Source organism: Melanotaenia boesemani, unplaced genomic scaffold, assembly GCF_017639745.1.
Source record: "Melanotaenia boesemani isolate fMelBoe1 unplaced genomic scaffold, fMelBoe1.pri scaffold_173_ctg1, whole genome shotgun sequence".
Lineage (NCBI taxonomy): Eukaryota > Metazoa > Chordata > Actinopteri > Atheriniformes > Melanotaeniidae > Melanotaenia > Melanotaenia boesemani.
Genome location: NW_024580614.1, coordinates 2,814 through 24,352, shown reverse-complemented (window position 1 = coordinate 24,352; position 21,539 = coordinate 2,814). Strand labels below are relative to the sequence as shown.

Here is a 21,539-nt window from a genome sequence, read left to right as displayed (position 1 = left end):
GAAGGAAAGAAAGAACTTTATTGTCTGTCCCATCTGGCGATAGGAACTAGTCTTTGACTGGCTCAAGGGCCCACATTTAAAACATTTAAAAACAAAGCATTAAAATTTACAGAGAGAAGGGAAGAAACAGCAACATATGGTTTGTGCCTATTTGATATTCAGAAAAGTTATGGCAGAGGGAATGAAAGATTTTTTGTAGACGTTTTTTCGGAGCAGTGGGACTTTGTGTGTGAAGTGTGTTTGATGGTGAAGTGACTGAACCGGGAAGATACATTTAAGGTGAGTACAGACTCAATCAAGGATTTGTCCGCCACAGGTAAAATGTCTCCGCTGACACAGAAAGCCCTGAGTTCCTGAGCAGGTGGAGACGCTGCTGGCTTTTTTCGAGACTTTGTCAGCGTTTTGTTTGAAGGACAGGCAGGTGTCAATTTCATTCACAAGATATTTAAAACCTGTAACCTGCTCCACCTGTTGACCGTGGATGCTGATGGGTCTAAACAGCATATTTGAAAGGTGACACAACTCTCTCCATGCATTTAAACAAAACAGATGTGAGGGCAACTGGCTGGTAATTCTTCAGGTCCTTTGGGTGGGTCTTTTTAGGCACTGGGATAATGGTGGAGTTCTTCCACTGGATGGGGACCAAGCCAGAGTCCAGAAGGTACTGGAATAGAGGACTCCCCATAGCTGAGCAGAGCAATCCTTGAGCACTCACATCAGTGCCATTTATGCATTTTCACAATGCATAATTTTAGTTTTAAAAGAAATATTGCTGAATCTTTTCAGGATTTGGGAAGTTTTTTTTTCTTCTAAATAAAGGCTTATGTCTGATAGAGTTACGACATTTACTCAGTGTTGTCTAGAGGAGCTGTGTCTGCTTAGGCTTTATGCGTGACACAATATTTAGAATAATCTCCATTTAATCCATTTTTATCCTTTAACTTTTCAAAATCCCTTTTGGGAAACCAATTTTCCATTTTTGAGTCATCATAAACTATTGAGGATGCGTCAAATTAAATTAGGGTGGCGGCCTTCTACATTGCCCTGCAGCCTCACAAATCGTCTGCTCTTATAATTGCTTACAAGTCTGACCATAAATGAACACGTATTCCATCATTATGTAAATGTATTGCATTCTCGAAAATAACAGTCTTTATTAAAAGGGATCTCATTCCTTATTCTTACAGTTATATCACTCAGCCCTTAAATAACTTAATGTCACTTAACATCAGTAACTTTTTATGTGTTTCTGGTCTTTCAACAGAGTCACCCTGAGATTGATATCACAGCCACACCCACCACTACAACTCCAACCACACCAACAACGCCGCTTGGAACAACACCACCTTCCTTAGACAGTAAGCCATATACAGTTTGTTTTATGGAGAACACTGTATATCTGCAACAACTTCTTTTTCTTTGTTTCCTTGGTGGTGGGCACACACCTACAGTATCTCACAGAAGTGAGTACACCCTTCACATTTTTGCAAATATCTTATTATATCTTCTCATGGGAAAACACTATAGAAACTAAACTTTTATATACAGAACACAAAACTATAGAAACTAAACTTTGATATTCTGTATGTCAAAGTTTCACTTTTATAGTGTTGACCCATGAAAAGATATAATAAAATATTTGTAAAACTGTGAGGGGTGTACACACTTCTGTGAGATACTGTTTGTGGTACATTACTGCCCCAACTGGTATGGAGTGTGGACCAAAATGTCAGATGCAACAACTGAGTAGTTAATTGTGTGATATATCAAATGGGTTGTCCTCTAAATATAAGGCCTGAAAACTGTCAGAATCTTCATAAATTAGGCGGATAAAGTGGTTTTTGGTAGGTTCAGTTCACCACTGTGACAAAGCACCTACACGCCCAAAATCAGCTTTTCTTGCCAAGATAATGCCAAATTCTGATTTTTAATATGACATGAGGGATAATTTTGTTTCTGGACACCTAGGATTATATATTCTGAATGCAATGCTTGAAAACTATCAGGACCCAGCCATTTGTGAGTGCTTTTGGACAGGAGAGGGGCCTGCAGCAGCACTCGCTGCTCACTGAGAAGAGAAAGTGATGCAAGCTTACAGTCTCCAATTTACACCAGAAAAAGTTGCTAGATATGTCACTAGTTGCTTTTAAAAAAGACAAAAAAAAGTCTCTAGAGGGGTCTGAAAACACACTAAATATAACGACAGTCACTAAGTTGTTAAAAAATGGGTTCACCAGGTAGTTGCTGTAGGGGGAGGGGCTGCCCGCCACATTGCCTGTTGAAAATGGGTAGAGGCAGCTGGTTTTTTTTCTGTGAATCAGCAGACGTCGAAGTTGTATTTAAGTACCAGTAACCATGCTTATTGATATCTAACTCATGACAAAATTTTTGTATTGATTAGTAATCTAAGAATCGTAAACACTACAATTTGCATACAATTTCTAAAATTAAAACAAAATCATCATCAAAAGGCCTAAACTTTATTTATTACATTTATTATGTCTATGACATATTGCCTTTATTAAAACTATGTTGAAAAATTGTTACAAATAAGAAATCAGCACGATGATCAACAATTGTTTTAGCTGTTTATTTTTGCCAAGAACAGCTTCACTGACACCTAATATGATAATTACAGCATTCTGAAACTCTAGCTGACACGCTCATGCATCGGGTTCGGCTGCACAAGAGTTTCTTTGTGAAATAGCTGGCATGCGTACCTCACTTCAACATGAAAGCAAAAAGAAAATCCTGAGGTTCTGCAGGATCCATGTGCCCAAAGCTGCTGTAATGCTGACTTTATGCTCTTAAGCTTTTTATAGTTTGATGTTTTTCATCTTTATTTAAACCAAAAGTCACATGGCAGGAAGTGAATTTAACGTCTCTGGGCAGTTCCTTTTGTTTACTTTTATTTTATACTGTTGCCTCAAAATTAAACAGAAGTGAAATATGCTGAAAATATTGATCTAGTCAAAGTCCCTAAAGAGAATCAAAATGGAAGTGTCTGCATTTTTATTCCATTTAATCTTGACTTTATTTTATACATCTTTAAGCATTTGCCCTCCAAACTTACACTTTCAGACTTACCTCTTCCTCAAGCAGTCACATTATTACAGTCACACCCACTAAACCTCCAGGGTTTTCAGATTACTTGATCTGTTACATACATAGGGGACTTGCTTGAGTATCAGGAATAGTACATATAATGTAGTTTATTTGCTGCTTAATTATCTGATTAAAACAAATATTCCAATTACTCCTTCATTTCTTTTAAAACGAGTATATGGCTGTCACTTTAGGTGTTTTTGGCGAGTGTGTATTGTTGCTAGCTTGTTTGTTCAAAGCAGCCCGGTTACGATGCACACGTGTTGTAACTGTTAAAAGGTGCATGTTTCTATCTCTGGCTAGCCTTCACTCCATTGCCTCAAACCCAAGAGCCTCTTTCTGTATAAAATATTTACTTCCAGCTTTGAACTTAGATGTATGTCACATGCAGGCTGCTTTCTGCTCTGTCATGGGGACTTTAGCCCTTATGCTCTCTTATTTAGATGAAAAGGTTGCACACACATGTGCATGTGATCGCGTCATAAATCTACATTTCTGCTCACAGTGAAGCCACACATGCTAAAGTGTAGCTCAGCAGTGTGAAACCCTTTTTTATTCTTCTGTGATCTGAGGAGGGAAGGAACAAATGAGGGTTTTTTTTGGGAGGTGAGAGATGACCAGCTCATCACTTATCCATGAAACAAGCTGTAGGTTTCAAAGAGTAGAGATTTTTAATGGATGAAAACGCTTGTCTAGACATTGTGAGCTACAGTAGCTACAGTAATTGGACAAAGACATTACTCCTTGTTACTGCTTGAATGAGCACCCCTCCTGCCTACACATGGACAACTTTTGTAGTGCTTGCTCTGTACCAGTGCGCAGCCTTTAATTTTAGTTTTGGGTTTTTAAAATGTCATTATTTTCAGAATCACTTGACACTGACTGCACATTTTGACTTTCTGTGACTCTGTTTGGTAGTTAACTATGAAAATAAAAATTGCATAAAATTTTAATTTTAATTAATTAATCTGTTTACTTAAAAGTTTAATTGGTACATTTACTTTGTAGTGATGAACAACCCAGAACTGCCATTGGATCCTAACCTGCAGACCAGCAACCTTCTCATTACCTTCCTCAAGTACGCCTCCATTGTAATGCAGGATACAAAAGGTAATCAGAAAATTCTTTCTTTTTCTTTGCCTCTATTGCTCAGGGTGCATTTATACCAGCCTTTTTGCTTCAAATCCTAGTCTGTTTGCTTGGAAAATCCGCTTAGTTTGGGGAATTGTGAATGCGCAAACAAACTCTGATTTGGATCAAAGAAAGGGACTACCTACAAATGGGGGTCTTAGTCCACTTCAAGCAGACTAAATACAGGAAGTGGACTACAAAGCAAAGTACATTGTGGGTTCAGCACACGGCATTGTGGGTAAACACAACCAAAACATATCGAGTGTGGGACGACAGGTGGCTCTGGACAGGAGAAATGGCTTGTGGTTAAATGTGGAAGAACTCTTTAAAAGTTCTTATAGAATCAACCCATGACTGCTGGGATCTGATGCAGCTCCATGTTTTGTTATGTGGAGGAAACAGAAGTTGTTCTGCATTAACCAGCAGATGTATCTTGTCTTCTCCTTCAGTAATTTTTGATGCAGTGCTGCTTCTTGCAGGGAGTGTAGCACGTTATTTAAAAGGTCCGATTCGTCTGAGTGTTACAGCGTGAACACAAACTCGATTCCGAAGAATGTTCGAACCCCCCCAACTGAACTGAGTCCTCAATCATACCGAGACTAGCAGACTATCCTGGTGTGATTACAACGTTAGATAATTCTTTGAATTACTCCTACACAGTTAAGTTATTCTGTTCAGAAGAGGGAAATAGATGTATTTTATATCACCTTTTAAGCTGTCAGAATTTGTACCATTTATTGTTCCAGACTATTAATCTGTTCAGACATTTGTGTGTTTACAGATGAGCACCGGCTCAACAGTGCCAGACTGTGCCTGATCATCCTCACCTGCATAGCCGAGGTGTGATCTTCTGCAGTATTGCAACAGTCACATCTGTTCAAATTGTCCATCAGTATGAACACACTTATTTTTATCTTTGCTTTTGTGTGACAGGACCAGTATGCTGATGCCTTTCTTCATGATGACAATATGAACTTTAAAGTCAGCCTCCACAGAATGGTAAGTTATTGATACTGAGAGGGGGGTAGTGAGCAGATTGATTGAGATGCTTCATCTGAACCGGTCAGTGACAGATATACAAGTTTAAGGGGATTTTCCTTATCTGTTGATAGATATAAAAATTTAAATTTTTATTTTTTTTTATGTGCATGTTGGTGCTTTTAGCTGTGACTTTTCTCTTCCTCATTGTTTACCTATCTGCAGTCTCACAAAGATAGTGGAAATAGAAACATTTTCTTCTAATCTGTTAATTATAAAAACTAATGTCAACCAGGATTTTATGTGCCTGTCCATTTTTTTTAGTTTTTACTGGCTGATATCTATCTTTGGACATATACAGTACATAAACACTGCATATTTTAACTATGTGTTTCCTCTCCTATCCAGCCCATGAGACACAGAAAAAAAGCTGTAGACAAAAACATTCCTTCACGTCCGTTGGTCTGTGCTGTTCTAGGTATGAAAAACACAACCAGCTGTTTCATGCTAAACCTTAGCCAAAACTTTTTATTGAAGTAACTTTAACAACATATGCAAACATTTGATTTTATTTGCTTTTGATTGCCCAGCCATAAATCTTGAAATAATGCTTGATAATTTGGTATTTGAGGGTACAGGATTGTTCTTCTGTCTTAACGGTTTTCTTTCTGTCTGCATTTCTGTTGCACCTCTTTGTTTAGATCTGATGGTGGAGTTCATCGTAACTCACATGATGAAGGATTTCCCCATGGATTTATACTTGTGGGCACATATTAGATTACACATTGCACATGGAATATTGTGACTTATTCACCACTCTGCTTTATCAACCACAATTTTCTGTATTTATTTCCTGTGCAGGCGCTGTGTGCAGATCATCCACAAACTCCTCTGTTACCAGAAGAAATGCAGAATCAGATTACACTACACCTGGAGAGAGCTTTGGTCAGGTAGAAAGCGTTTATTTACTTTCTCTGGATGTTTTTCTCTTTTTTTGTCACAATTTACCCTCATAAAAATGAATTATTTTCTGTTGTTTGGGTCATTCTGTATTGAAAAGGTCCACCATTCTCAGTTCTTCTTTCACAACCAGTGTTGGTTTTGTCAGTGATGATGATGACAAAATCATTTAGTTGACGCCCGTTTTTTATGACGATAAGATGGTGACAAACTAAAAATGGCTATTTAATGGCTAAAACATGACGAGATGTGTGTGAGTTTTCATTGGCAAGACTGGACGAAAATGTTAGTGGGTGGTCTGTCAGACGCTCAAAATGCTTGACATTTCTGCTTATTGTTCGTCCTGTCTGTCTGCAGAAAGCTAAAAAGTATCAGCAATGCTACTGCATCCTATCACACCCACCACCTGGCATGCAGCGCACATTCTGCACAACACACCTACGGTCACTATTCACAGACACGCAACTGAGTTTATTCATTTGTTGATGGACCATGGTGGCAGCATCAACAAAGGGGCTTGGAAACAACAAAATGATCTATGGAGATATTTTCCATATAATCTATCAGAAAGAAAAACAGACTGAATTGTAGAGGGAGACGGTGGTAAATGTGGCCACCAGCAGCAGTGAAGTACAGCACAGCAGCCTCTTTAGACGTATACAGCTAATTACGGTCAAATAATGTTTCAAAAACTAAACTAAAACAGACTAAAACTAATAAGCATTTTCATCCAAAAGACAACAACCAAGACTAAAACTAAGATGGCTTTCAAAAACAACACCGTTCACAACAAAATTACAGCCGTCATATTTTTGTCAGTGGTGGCAAGTGGAGTAATGAAAAAATGTCAACATGTATCTAGATTGTATTTGGATCGTTTATACAGTATTTATTACCAAGAAATATTGTTGTTGACAAATCTTGCAAGAAAATGCTTGAACAATTTCAAAGCATAAGACATGATGGTAATATGCCATTTCTTCTTTGAAAGTCCTCTGCACAAAATTTGACCCTGTTCTCCGCTGCTAGAAGGTTTCACAGCATGTAAACCTAAGCATTACACAAAACTTAAAAAAAAAAAAAGTCCCTGCAACCTGACCACTAGCAGAGTTCCCAGATTTCCTTGAATGGTGTAATTCTTCAGGAAGTGCGCTCCAGCTAGAGCGAGCATGGTGTCCACAATGTGACTATTTCAAAGGTTTTTGCCCTGCAAGTAACAACCTCTGACTGTTGTAGGGTGGGGCTTAACAGCTATCTAGGATACACTGTGAGAAGCTAGCAAAAGCCACCAAAAGATGCCAGCTGGGACTAGGGATGTCACGATTATTTCATTTTACAATTGATCACGGTATTAAATGCTACTATTAATTAATAGTAAAGATCCTTCAAAATTGTCACTTTTATAGACAATATGTATGAACTGTATCAGCGGATCAGTGCAACTACCTCCCAGAATGAAACAGTTGCACAACTTCCATGTGTTTCTGCTTGTGTTGCTTTGTTTTGGTTCTGTGAGGGTTGCAAAAGAGGCTGCCTGAGTGGGACACTATGGCAGAGGATGAGTTTTTCCCTCCAAACAGATTAACCCATCCTCGTTGGATTTGCATCGCCTCAAGAGTTTAGTGAAAACACAAAGACTTTTGTAAAACAAACCCATTTCCTTTTGAAGTAATTGTGCTTTTTTAAATGTACTGCTTCATGGGAATGGATAATGTGTCCCTGAAGAGGAATCATCCATGTGGCCTTGTTTTCAGCTTGGACACTTATGATACGTTGACATTTCAGCTTGTAATAGCCTCATTACACTGTGTCTCATTGTATCACAGATTTCTCTAATCAGACCAACATTCACATTTATTCCCTGAATAACACAGACTCCTCTTGGTGGTGATAATAGCTTACCATGAAATAAACCTGATGAATAAAAAAAAATAGTCAAATTAAAGAATTAGATCTTTCTCTTCTTTCAGTGTGTTGTTGTGCTAACTTATGTTGGTGTTTGTTAACTGTGCGTGCACTTATTGGTTTGTGGGTTTTGTTTTCTACAATAAAAGCTTGCAAAACAGGCTTAATTTGTTGTAGAAAGACCCCCCTCCACATTTTTTCATTATCTACCTTAATAAAGATGCAAACACAGAAAAGTGGACTGCCGCTATATCCCCCTGCTGGTAGAAGATAATCAACTCCACATTATTTCTTTAATACAAACGTGGTCTCCCTGTGTGCAGCTCTCATCAACCTGCTGAAGTTCCTGCTGTCAAATGAGACCACGCTGCTGGCCAAGCACAACATCTTTCATCTGGCCTTACTGGTGAGAAATGCAGACACAAAGTAGAGTCACGATCTTGAGAGTAGAATTCAGATACTTTATGTTGATGAGCTTGTAGTAACAGGAAAGGAAGGTATTCTTTAGGGGTAGTGTTGTCACCCATCTATGGATAGGTTTTTACCAAATTCTGTTAAGAGTGCTTGAATACAAAGAGGCTGCACGTGCACAAATAGTTTCATTAAGTTCCGTTTTAGTTATTTTCTTCGTGCATTATTTATGATTGAAAATAATTACACTGATTGTCCTGTTGTGCATCTCCCTTTTCCAGATCGTGAACCTGTTCAACATGTTCATAACTTACGGTGACACATTCCTGCCCACCTCCAACAGCTACGATGAGTTGTATTATGAAATTGTACGAATGCACCAGGTTTTCGACAACCTCTACTGTATGGGTATGTTTGTGAACACTTTCATTAACCGTGAAACAACAGACTAAGACTAAAAGCCTGTCTCCAGGAGGAAATTCATGCTTTGCATTGTGACAGAATTAGTTGTCCCCCTAAGTTCGTGAGGGCTCACTTTGCGGCCCAGATAGTTTAAACCTTTTCCCTACTGAGAAAAGCAACATTCCAGACTATGAGAACATGGAGCTCAACAGGCTTAATTTGAGGAGAGACTTTGAAGGAGATTTGGAGTTTTCAGCATCCCCACAATGTACTAAAGCTGCACATGCATGGATGGGAAGCTTCAGTGCAGCTGAAGCAAAAGGTAGTTTTGAATCAAACTGCATGTGTTTCAGTAGACTAAAAATTGGTTTGTGTGGTGGGCATGGGTACACTTACCCCAGTCAACTGACAGATAATTAACTTACACTTTTACATTATCAGCAGTCATTTAAGCTGTTTATTAAGCATACACCAAGCAAACATGTTAAGACATGCTGATTTTGTAGGTATGACTAATGCCACTTGTTTCTTTTATTCTCTGCCCCTCAGTTTTGAGAGTATCAACCAACACAGGCCAGTGGAAGGAGGCAGCCAGTAAAGTCACACATGCCCTCGTCAATATTAGGTAACAACACACACATTTACTCTTAACACAGAAATACTGTATCCTAAAGTGGAGAAACAAGTCATATTGGATTAAAAGCAATAGCAATAGAAAATGGGCTGGATGGGTTTGTACTGGAAAAACATTTTGTTGCACCTGTTGCAATGACAAAAAAAGTTTCATTCATTCAAAGAAAATGGGCTGGAGAAAGTAAAATAATTTTGCTCTTTTAGTGAGCAAATATTTTAAACTCTCAGATGCATTTTGATGTTTTTTTAAGCGTATTTAATATGTTTGATCTTACATGAGCCAGTGTGAGGAAAAGATGAGGAAAGAGCAAGGTAACCCTGGTTTGAGAGTATTCCTCTTTAGTTCAAACACTCCCAGGTGCCCCCGTTTTTTCCAGGAGTACTTTGAGCTCCACAACCATGCGCTCCTGATGGAGCTGCTCCACTGCTTAAACTGGCTGGCACAATGGTTGATGGAAATGCTGGGAGTAAGCATTTGAAAATAATCATATTCGAAAGAATAGATCAGTAAATGAATGAAGGCATGAAAGTATAAAAAATCCAGAGACATTATTGAAATGAACTAATATGAAGGGGCTGATTCCATTTTAGTCCCATTTTTTTATTCTTCTGTGGTCTGTCTCTCCACAAGTAAAACAGAAGAATTACCGTTATTGTCATAATGATCGGTTCGATGGATGATACACTCCAAGCCAATCCAAAAGTTTAATCTTTCTGCTTCACTTATTGCATCAACTTACATTTGGGCTATAAAGCTGTTTTATTTCTTAGAAATGAATGCTAATGCTGGAGACAAATGCCTATGAATTTACATCTGAAAATCCCGTGGTGTGCTCACACAGTATAAAGGTGGCCCTGAGATTAAATGGAACTGAAATGAGTTATAGTGCTAACAAACTGCAGCTTTTTTTGTTCAGAAATTTTCCTGTTGAAACTGAAAATGCAAACATTTACAGATTTAACAATAAAAGTTTTTACTTTAACAATTTATATATCCCCACCAGTACCTTTTCTTCAAAGAGACAACACATTAAAATGCATTGAAACCACCATTTTAAGTCATGGATCTTTGATATGTCAAAGCTCAGTTTTTCCAAAATGCACAACTCTCCCAAGTAATGAGTGGACAATATTGCAAAAGAATTATATCACAATATTTTTCTCAAGTATCTCTAGCAATATCACAGCATTGGAAATATCCTGTCCTATACTCCTGCTTGCTTGCGGTTCTAGTTTATTTTCTGTTTTTGGTAATAGCCCGCCACTTCTAAAGTCACTAACATTTTCATGCTTATTTTATATATCTTGTTATATAGAGATCTTTTTCATTTGATAATGCAAAATATTTTCCAGTGTGAAACTGAGATGGACAGGCATTAGGTTTATTATTATTTACACACACACACACTATATATATATATATATATATATATATATATATATATATATATATATATATATATATATATATATATATATATATATATATATATTTTATTATTATTATTATTCCTTTATTTAACCAGGATAAAAACTCATTGAGATTAAAAATCTCTTTTGCAAGAGTGTCCTGGCCAAGCAGGAGCAGCACAGTTACAACAATGGGTTACAGCAACATACTTCCACACATTCACACATAATAAATACAATACAAGATCAATACAAACAAAATTAACTAAAACAATTACAGGCAAAAGATTTAGTTTCAAATTCAGTTAAGAACGACTTAAAAGTGTTGAGTGACACTAAGTCTTTTAGTTTAAGGTCTTTCTGTAAGTCATTCCAATGGTAAGGTGCAGCAAACTTGAAAGCCTTTTTCCCCAGATCAGTGCGAACGCGGGGCACAGAGAACAGAAGCAAGTCCTGAGAGCGCAGACTATAGCTGCTATCACTCCTCATCTCAACGAGATTATTGAGGTATGGGGGAAGCAGCCCAAGGATGGATTTATAAATTAAAAGATACCAATGCTTCATTCTCCGGAATGACAAGGAAGACCAACCCACCCGAGTGTACAAAAGACAATGATGGGTCAATGACTTAGAATTCGTTATAAAACGCAATGCCCCATGATAAACAGAATCCAAGGCATGTAAAGTATCAAAGGAAGCGTTCATATAAATAACATCCCCATAATCAAGAACAGACATAAAAGTAGCAGAAACAAGTTTCTTTTTACCTTCGAAAGGTAACCAAGATTTGATTCGAAAATAAAAGCCCAATTTCAATTTCAATCTTTGGACTAGTTTCTGAACATGAGGTTAAAATGATAAACAACTATCGAGGAAAATACCGAGGTATTTGTATTGTGTAACTAGTTCAATTTGATGACCATCATTTGATTTAATGGGATGTAAGTGTAGAAGATTTGCTCTGGATTTAGTAAAAAGCATGTATTTGGTCTTTTCTGAGTTTAAAACCAGTTTTAAGTGGTAAAAAGTTTCTTGTAATTGATTAAAAGCTATTTGAAGTTGAGATTGTGCTTGCTCAGGAGAAGGTGCTGAGGTGTATAAAACTGTGTCATCTGCATACATGTGTAAACTAGCATTTTTTATATTTCTTTCTAAAAAGCTAATATAAATAATAAAAAGAAGTGGTCCAAGGATAGAGCCCTGCGGTACACCTGAGGTTACTTTTGAGAAATTGGATTTTTGTTCTTGGAACCTGACACACTGCGATCTGTCAGACAGATAATTTTCAAACCAACCTACGGTATGATCTGATATGCCAATGTTACGAAGCGTTTGTAAAAGGACAGAGTGATCTACTGTCTCGAAAGCTTTGGAGAGGTCGATGAAGAGTACTATACTATATATATATATATATATATATATATATATATATATATATATATATATATATATATAAAACCTGCGAGCTGCAACCTGCAAGTGGCTCTCTGGACCTTCCACAATGCCTCTAAATACGTGGTTAAAATATTTTCTTTAAATCTATCTTTCTTGTCATTACAAATATCTACATCCCTTAGAAGAAAGTCTGTTCATCCTCTTTTTATAAAGGTTTTATGTTTTTCTTTATTTTAAAACCTAAAAACAGAAATAAACATGTGGTTCTTTAAAAATAATAAATATCCTATGGTGGCTCTTCATTAAAATATATTAAGTTGCCGTTTTGAAAAGCTCTAAAGTAGTTTTATTTAGCTGGCTGAGGGAAAAATGTCTCTTTGGATTGGAAAGGCTGCAGACCCCTGCACTAAACACATAAACAGATTTAGCAGCAGTTTTCCCTTTAAACAGCAACAGTTAAAATATTTCTTCATACGATTTGTAAAATCAAATATTTATGAGAAAGAATGATGAAATGTTCAGGATTTACTAACTAAAAGGTAAAAAGTCAGCAGGATGAATTTAAAGCTGTGAAGCTGCTTCCTTCTAAACACAGAAGGAACAATATGTGATGAATATCAGCATCAGGTGAACAGACAGAAAGCAGGATTAGAATCTCACAGCTTCTAGATGGTGAGGACAGAGAAATATTCACAATATGCACAATAACTTCCATCCATGCACCTTTAGTGCTTCATTATGCAGATTTTTGGCCTATAATTTCTCTAACCTTTCATTCTTAGCTTGACTGCACCTGCACTCTCCGCTACTGGGAGTTAAAGGGTTAACATCTCGTTTCCGGGTGTAACGTCAGGTCTGTAAATGCAACTATGAAAGTGTGGTATCCACTAACAGCTCAGTAAAACCATTTCTATCACCCCCAAACACAGTTGAGACAACAAACAATTCAAAGACCAGGTACACAAAGTCCGAAAAATATGTAAACAGATGATGTCTCCCCGTGTCCACCCGACGGCATGAACACGAACAAACGACTCCTCTACTGAAAGCTCACATCTCACCGATTCCAAACCCAAATATCACACTAAACCAGACACATGTTTTTTATTGGGAGGAGGGGAGAGTGTATTTTTTTATTTTTTATTGTGAAGTAGGAAATTTGAGTTGAGTAATAGAGTTGGAGTGTTACAGTGTATTATAGAAATGGGGTAGAGCTATGTAAGTTTATACTACTGCCTACTCCTTTTCAGACACAAAATGTGAAGATGTGAATATTTTAAATGAAAGAACATGTCTGAAATAAACTGAAAATTAAATTAAACTGTACTCAATGAATGCTGATGGTTGAAATTTGTACCTATATAACATGTATCTAATGGTTAGGTGTGTTTTTTTTCTTTAAGGGCTATTATCAACCATTTTAACCCCAAGATTGAGTCGTACGCTGCTGTGAACCACATCTCCCAGCTGTCAGAAGAACAGGTAACATAACACGCTTCACCTGTTTTTGGACTCCGACTGAAAAGTTACACATAAATAAAAACATATGTCACTATCATGGGCTGAACCCCTGTGTTTGTATGTGGTAATTAATACCAAAGAAACACTTGGTTCTGTCTGAGAAGCGGTTCCAGCTGTGTGGCAGAAATCAGTGGCTCAAACACAGCATACTCCAATGCTCTTCATCATGTTGATGAAGAGCAGGTGTTATCAAACACACACTAAGCTTAAAACTCATCAAGGCTGATTCATTGCGTACAGCTCAGCGTGACACATTTCAGCTGTTACTTTTGAGAAGGTGAAATGTCAACAGCTTAATTTTTTTTCCAAACAGTAGCCCGTTTTTACTGTTTTAGAGGAGAACAAAAGGCCATTTTAAGTACTTGTCACTTAAGATTTTTTGTTACCTTTAAAACTGCTGTATTCAGCTGCTCTTGTAGAAAGGGCCACATTCCACTTAATCTCATTGGTCTGAGCATGGAGTCATTAAAATGAAGATACTGGGCAACTTCTGAAACACTTATTTCCTCGTTGCTGAAACAGTGTGTCGAGACTCAGTCGAGGCTGAGATGAGCATTGTGAGCTACATTTCAGATTTTATCATTCATGTCCAATCTGCAAGGATGGGAAAACAGCCAGGAGAGCGCCTTTTTTTTTTTTTACAAGCTGATAAAAGAATGATGGATTTGGTCATTATATTCCCCAATTACCTATGTGTTTTATCTACTAGATTAATTCATAAAGAAGAGAAACAGCAGAAGTTGGCTTTTGTTTTAATGAGCTGTCAGTAATGATAATGTGTTCTCTACTTCTCTACTCTAAATAGTAGTTAACATTAGTCCAGTTTAAAGTATTTCTAATATTTGCGCTTTCCAAAAGCATAATTTACCCTAAATTTTTTAAATATTATTTCTTCCTAAGCGAGCTGAAAAGAGTAATTCAGGATAAATGCAAGTCGTTTCAGACCTATAAAACTAACATTTATATAACAGTAGTTTCCAGGCTTTCTGCTACATGTAAATGATGGTGGCACACCAGCAAAATACAAGCCACCATGCCTCCAGAATGTTTTTTTTTTAAATGTTACAAATGTGAATGATATTGTATGAATGGATCCATATGAGCATAAATTCTGTATTTGCTGTTAGGATGGTGTATGTTGACTTGTCTATGGGATTGTAATGATTAGTGAGTGGGCTTTTTTTTATCATTACAAACTCTAAAAATTGCTGCTCATTTTTTCACATTTTAAAAACACCAGGCCAAGTTTAAAAGAATAATATGACCCCAAAAAAAGAAAAAGAAAAAAAGCTGAAACAACTCAGAGCTTTCCCTTTCAATATTTAATAGATTTTAATCTGTGCGCCAGGTGCCAATTCAGTAACAATTCGCGAAAATTAAGAATTTATTATTTTTCATATTAATTGAATGGCAGGAACAGTCCGTCCCCCTAAAGTGTGTGGGGGGCAAACAGTAAATGACAGATACAAGACGCTGGCAGCTAGCGTTTCAGCCACTGTTACTGAGCGTTAAACTTACTCATCGGGTTTGAAGGCTAGCTTTTGGAAACATTTTGTTTTATGGACATGAGAATGGACAAGGCCTGGTCAATATTTACTTCAGAAGTAAAACAAAATATAATAATACTACAAGCTTTAGGCAGCACCTTGTGTTCCCAGCCCTGGAGAAGAAGCTGTCGGTGTTGACAGTTTGACATACATTGTCAAAACAGCACAGCTATGTATGCTGTTTTGATAGATAGGCTACAATGATATTTTACATTTTATTTAGCAATATTTATTTCAAATTGAATCATTACATGTTTAGTCTCACGCAGCTTGAGAGACAATGCTGGATGCTAATGAGTCGATTACATTACAGCCTCACTTGCAAAAAAATTAACAGAAAAAAATGTGCTGCAAATACAGTTTTATACACTTCCTCTGAGTTTTTAAGTGCATTTCCCCTCAAGTTTAGTCATACAGGAGATGCACTTGAGCAATGTGCAGTTACTGTGTGGCTTCAGTCGACTGACGCAATTTCTGAGCGGTGATGCTGCAGTTTTCTTCACCTTGAATGCGCAATAAACAAGGGTAGCTATTCTGACAAGGTATGCCAAACCTACAGAACACCTGCCGTTGTTCCTAACTATTGCTAACACATTTTTCCCTGTAGAGTCCATGGAAAAATATGTATTTATTCATGGTTTGGCATAAATAAAAGGAAGTGGAGATGAGTTTGTTTGGTTATTTGAATTAATTGATATTGAGTGGATTTAAAATTTTGAAGTAGCTCCAGAGTGAGGAAACAAACCTGAATTGGGAAAAAAGATGCACTACAAATCCTGATTATCGTTTAATAATTGAAATCGAATTGTGAGGTACCTCAGATGACACACCCCTAAAACAGATGTCTCTTAGGGTTACTCTTTTGGTCTTTCCTCCTTTTTTCAAGAAACAACCAATAATTTTCTATTTCTCAGTCCTTACACAAAGTCTAGGACACATAATCCACCTCCACTTCATCCAGCTGGAGTGTCTTCATTCCCTACATGACAGCAGAAGATGGATGGTTCCTTAAAACACAGAGCGTTAAAACACTGCTGTACTCGGTCATTCAGAGTACATCACTGGATAACAATACGCAAGTAAAAACGTGCTTCAGTACATAAGACTGCTTTTGCTTCAAAATAAACTGTACGACAACCTGGTGTACTCGATCATTTCTGCTTAGAGATGCAGAACGTTGCTTGACTCAGTTTGAGTGTTTGTGGACTAAACCTTGAACAAAACACAGTTCTTTATCATTCTTAAAATATCGTGATGTCAAATCTTTTTCCTAATTTTTCTCTTTTTTATTTTTTGCCTTCTAACCTGTTCATTACAGATTCATTTCCTCCACTTTCTTCTCATCTTTCCTGTCCTCTCCATTACTTTAGGTTGCTACTCAAACCTACTTTCACACAGAGGGTGGGAGCAGTTGGCAGAGAAAGATGTATGGGAATGAATTTTTCATCAGCATACAATCCAAGGTTGAATTAAAAACAGCTTTTTTTTTTACTTCAGCAGAGCTGTAGATTTATATGAAGAAAATAAATAGAAAAGAAGTGGTTTAGTGCTCCTAAAATGTTCATTCAGTGTTAACGTGAGACATACACCATTCATAAAGTAGAATGTATAAATGTGAAAAGACCTACTTGTTTAATAACATTGGTGGTTTTTGTGGATAAAGCTGAGCTGGTTTGAGTGGAATGTTTAGGTTTGTAGAGCATCTCCAGGAAAAGTGTCAAAGTGCAGCTCATGTATCTGCGTGGATGTTGCATGCTGTGTAACGTGTTGCAGGGGCATTAATAAAAAATAATGGAAAGGTTTTTACACAACTGAAAGGGAAAACTGCGGGAAGTAAAGTGTGGAGATTCTCTGCATAACTACCTCTGATTTTGTGGATGTTTAACTGTAGTGTTAGCTCACATAACCGTTGTAGCATATTATACTGCATCTTATAATGAATTGGTCATTAGTAAAACCACCTCTCAATAATAAATCAATAAATAAATCCCTATTGCACCATTTTGTGAAGTGGTTTGGATTCTCACTTTTTTAAATTTTATCCACCGTATAGTGTGCTACAGTAATGCGGGTAGCTGAATGTGTTCAAAGGCTGAACACTGACCATTATGCATTGCAGCACCTGCTGTCATTAACAGCTTAGGTGCTAATGTTAGTCACTGCCTAATGTGATTTTTCTTACCTGCTAAGACTGGCTTTCATACACATTATTACTTAGATGTCTAAATGGCAGTGACTTGCCACCAAGATTGCAAAGATTATTGTTGAAAAACCTTCCAAGACACACACACACACACACACACACACTCTCTCTCTCTCTCTCTCTCTCTCTCTCTCTCTCTCTCTCTCTCTCTCTCTCCCCCTCCCTCCCTCCCTCCCTCCCTCTCTCTCTCTCTCTCCATCCATCCATCCATCCATCCATCCAATTTTGTAAGTTATAAACTGTAAATATGTTCATCCAGTATTAAAGAAGCTCAAGAATGTGAGCTAACATATGGCCAAAGTGCCTTACACGTGGGGCAAGTGGTGGCCTAGTGGTTACAGAGGTGGACTTGGGGTCCACCATGTGCATTAAAACAGTTGACTAGAATTAAAGCAGCTGTATATTAAATTAACACTAGAATTACCAGGATTTTCAGTTTCTCCTGCAGTCGTCCCTACCACTCTTATTCACCTTACTTACTGACCTATCGTTTTTTAAATCAGGTACTCGGGCAATTTTTCAGACCCAAAAAACAGACAGTACTCAACACAGGCGTTTGCCTGCACCACAGAGAAATTAGTTTAAATCTGTAGTGATGAATGTATCTTTGTTCTAAATCTTTTTTTTTTTGTAAACATTTAGCAAAAAGTGGCCAAAATAATCATTTTGAGCATTTTAAAATGTTCATATTCAATAACTTTATCAAATAAGATCACGAGGCCTTGCTCTTTCCTGACTTTTCCCAAAATACTTGAATTTTCATTTAAACTGGTTTTAATATTTAACATGTAAAGAACAGAGAAAACATGATCATTTCTACCTATTTCTGCCACAGGTGATTATTTTGACAGCCCACTTCTAGACTTCATATAATAAACAAGATGGTTTATAACTCATTTCAATTTTTACTCAAACTCTTTCATTTGACTTTGCAGATCAGTGGAAGGTAACTCGTCTGTTATTTTAGCTGATCTGGGGAATGAAAAAAAAAGTGTAAGAGCTCATTTTGAGAAGATAAAAAAACAAGCCCACAAGTAACACAAGTAAATGTAAAAAGTCCACCAAGGTGCTGATGTCAGGGTCTTTTTCTTTGTCAAAATGGAAAAAAAAATCTGCTGTTTGACTCAGTTAACAGTGGAAGTAACTTAGAGGGGAACCAGATGATCTCCACATGATCCCTCATGAATAAAATGTTGCAATAAAGTATTCACAACTAATTAATATTTTACCTTTGGGTTGCTATTTAAGTGTTCACTCCACTCTGAGATGCAAAAAACACTTTGGATTGTAAAGGACAGCAACAGTTGATTTAAATTTCAGTTTTCCTTATCTTTTAGGTTTTGGAGGTGGTTCGCACCAACTATGACACACTGACCCTCAAACTTCAGGATGGTTTGGACCAGTTTGAGCGATACTCGGAGCAGCCAAAGGAGGCAGCTTTCTTCAAGGAGCTGGTATGAGAAAAACACAATGCTGTGTTGACAATCTGAATGTCAAATGTTTTATGCATTATTCCCAAATGGATGCAGTTTACTGTTGAACTCGAAGTGAAGTCTTAACAGGCATCTGTGAAGACTGCATACATAAGAAAACAAAATTTATGCTCTTTTGTGAAAGAAAGGTAACAAAAGATGTTTCCATTGTTAGATAAAAATTAAAAACTAACTGGACCTTTAAAAACACAAAACCTAAAACATTAGTTTGTACAGCAACAAAACTTTATAGTGTTAAAAGATGGTTCTGGTTTGACATAACACTTGGCTGGTGCATCACTTTAGGATTTTAAAGGCTGTTTAAGAGAACAGCCAACATTCAAAGCTCAACACTGCATCTGTGGGACCCTCCTGACCTTCTCCATACCAGGCTGGATGATGCAGCGTTTAGGGCGGTCTTCTGCTGCAGATAAAACGGAGGGTGCTTGTCCTCCTCCCTCAGCTTTGGAGCTGTTTTTGTATGAACTGATCCCCTTTTGCCTCTCACTTGTAAACTGAACGTTTAATTTTTAAACTGCTGGAAGGTCCTTTCCTCTGGCCTCTTATTCCTCTTATTCAGTTTTTCTCTTTGATTTTAGAGCAGATATAAAGTAAAGCATATCAATTTTTTAAATGTCACTAATTAGTGTCTTAGTTTTAATTTTGTCATTTTTTCCCCTTTGCTGTTACTTTCATTGTCATATGGTGCAGTGTTGTTTTAAATGGTTAATTAAAGCAGTGTGCAGTACAATTTGTGGCCAAAGATGGAATTGGAAATGAGGCTTGTTCGTGTGTGTATACAATGTTTATATGAGGTTTTATATGTCTAATGAAAATAACATGTCTGCACATTTCTGTTGTCATACAAAATCAAAGTTTATGTCACAAAGGTACACAGTAAGAAAGCATCAGAAGTAAAATATTTTTGGTTTGGACAAAAGTACAAATTATTTTAATATTTTAGGAAATCTTTGGGTCATGTGTTGGGATGTAGAGGTGGAGGAGACTGCTAAATGGTCCTTTTCACGGTCAGGGGGTTAAAACGAATAATTCTCTTAGTATCTGTCTGTACTGAACTCAAACACACGGAGGAGTGGATAAGTCGAGGGTGGAGTGAGAGACTATGTGATAATGCATGAATACACAGCGCAGTAATGAGTCTGTCTGTCTCCAGGTGCGCTCTATCAGTCTGAATGTGAGGAAGAACGTCTCTCTGAACACACTGAGTCAGGACGTGCTGCTCAAAGAGTTCTCCACCATCTCCTGAGATGCACATCCTGCGTTCATCTTCCATCTTTCAACTTGAGCACCAACCAGTACAACCCTCGATTGTTCAGCCTTCAGATCGCCTTGACTCCACATCCTCTGTCAAGTTAAAACTTGTCCTGCAGAGACAGACGAGCTGACAGGTGATATGCATTCAGAAACTGTCCAGACTTTCATCTTTTGTGGTCGTACGTAAGCGTGGTAGTTCGAGAAAGTGCCCATATTGCACCTACTACTCATGCAATCAGCAGTATTGGCTGGACTGTTCACTGACATGAACGTTTTGATTTAAAACAGTAAGACAAAGTATTTAAGTCCCTTTGAGTTCAACTAATCACAGTTAACTATTTCCAGCAGATACTACGGACAATTTAGCAACGTTGCTTATGGTGATACTGAGCCATTTTGAGTTTAGTGACTTTCTCCTTGAACTAGAACCTTTTTGTTTCTAAATGCTTGTTGCGTGAATGTTAAATTCTCAATTTGTTCATGGAAAACTTCAAGCATTTTGTATTTGCGCATTTGCTAAGAAGTACAATGTTTTTAGTAATTTGTTGAGGTTGCTTAAAGTTATAAAAAACCTTTATGTTGTTGTTTCAAACCTCCCAACCAGAGCCGATACTAACAATCCCTGCTGTTGACATTTTTCTCTTTATTTTAACAAATGAATCTGAATGTGTTGGAGTGAGCTGCCGGTTTAGGAGAACTACTCCATGTCATGGCTGGTGTGAATGCTCTTGATGATTTTTTTGTTTTGGGTTGAAAGCAAACCTGATTTATGCAGTTTGATCAAGTGGAAGGCCTCTGACTCCAGAAGTTGTATTTGTTTCTTTTTTAAATAAAGATTGTTTTCCTATTCTATTGGTGCTTTCTGTTTAGTCACAAACTACTAAGAAAAACATGCTCCAAAACATATTTCATATTACCACAACCACCTCTAAACTTTTGTGTTAAACCTTCACACACTGTAATTTACTTACACTCCAGCCTGAGTCCAAACCTGATATATTCCACACCACCAGACTTATCTCCTCAAGTGAAAGTTTTCTTTTCATGAATATGGTCTCTAAAAAAAATTGTTTTTGTCTTTGATAATTTCTTTATTTGAAGCTCCCCATCGAGCTCATATTAAATGTGACAAGGCTTTCAGTAAATTCAGACTGGTTGAATGTGCATGAGAAGACGTTTGCAGGAAATGAC

The 21,539-nt window shown here is 37.2% G+C and overlaps 1 protein-coding gene across 2 annotated transcripts in view; it reads left to right on the top strand.

The window, feature by feature from the left end:
• armh3 (armadillo like helical domain containing 3) overlaps positions 1-21,195 on the top strand; it is a 33,015-nt gene extending 11,820 nt beyond the window's left edge. For both annotated transcript variants that reach the window (XM_041979450.1, XM_041979451.1), the window contains exons 14-26: positions 1,265-1,358; positions 4,114-4,215; positions 5,018-5,076; positions 5,170-5,235; positions 5,623-5,692; positions 5,916-5,976; positions 6,076-6,164; positions 8,403-8,485; positions 8,772-8,898; positions 9,442-9,517; positions 13,734-13,812; positions 18,939-19,055; positions 20,248-21,195. In XM_041979450.1, coding sequence (XP_041835384.1) covers positions 1,265-1,358; positions 4,114-4,215; positions 5,018-5,076; positions 5,170-5,235; positions 5,623-5,692; positions 5,916-5,976; positions 6,076-6,164; positions 8,403-8,485; positions 8,772-8,898; positions 9,442-9,517; positions 13,734-13,812; positions 18,939-19,055; positions 20,248-20,340 — 1,116 coding nt within the window. In that variant the 3' untranslated portion in view covers positions 20,341-21,195. The remainder of the gene's footprint in view (positions 1-1,264; positions 1,359-4,113; positions 4,216-5,017; positions 5,077-5,169; positions 5,236-5,622; positions 5,693-5,915; positions 5,977-6,075; positions 6,165-8,402; positions 8,486-8,771; positions 8,899-9,441; positions 9,518-13,733; positions 13,813-18,938; positions 19,056-20,247) is intronic.
• Positions 21,196-21,539: the final 344 nt, after the last annotated feature.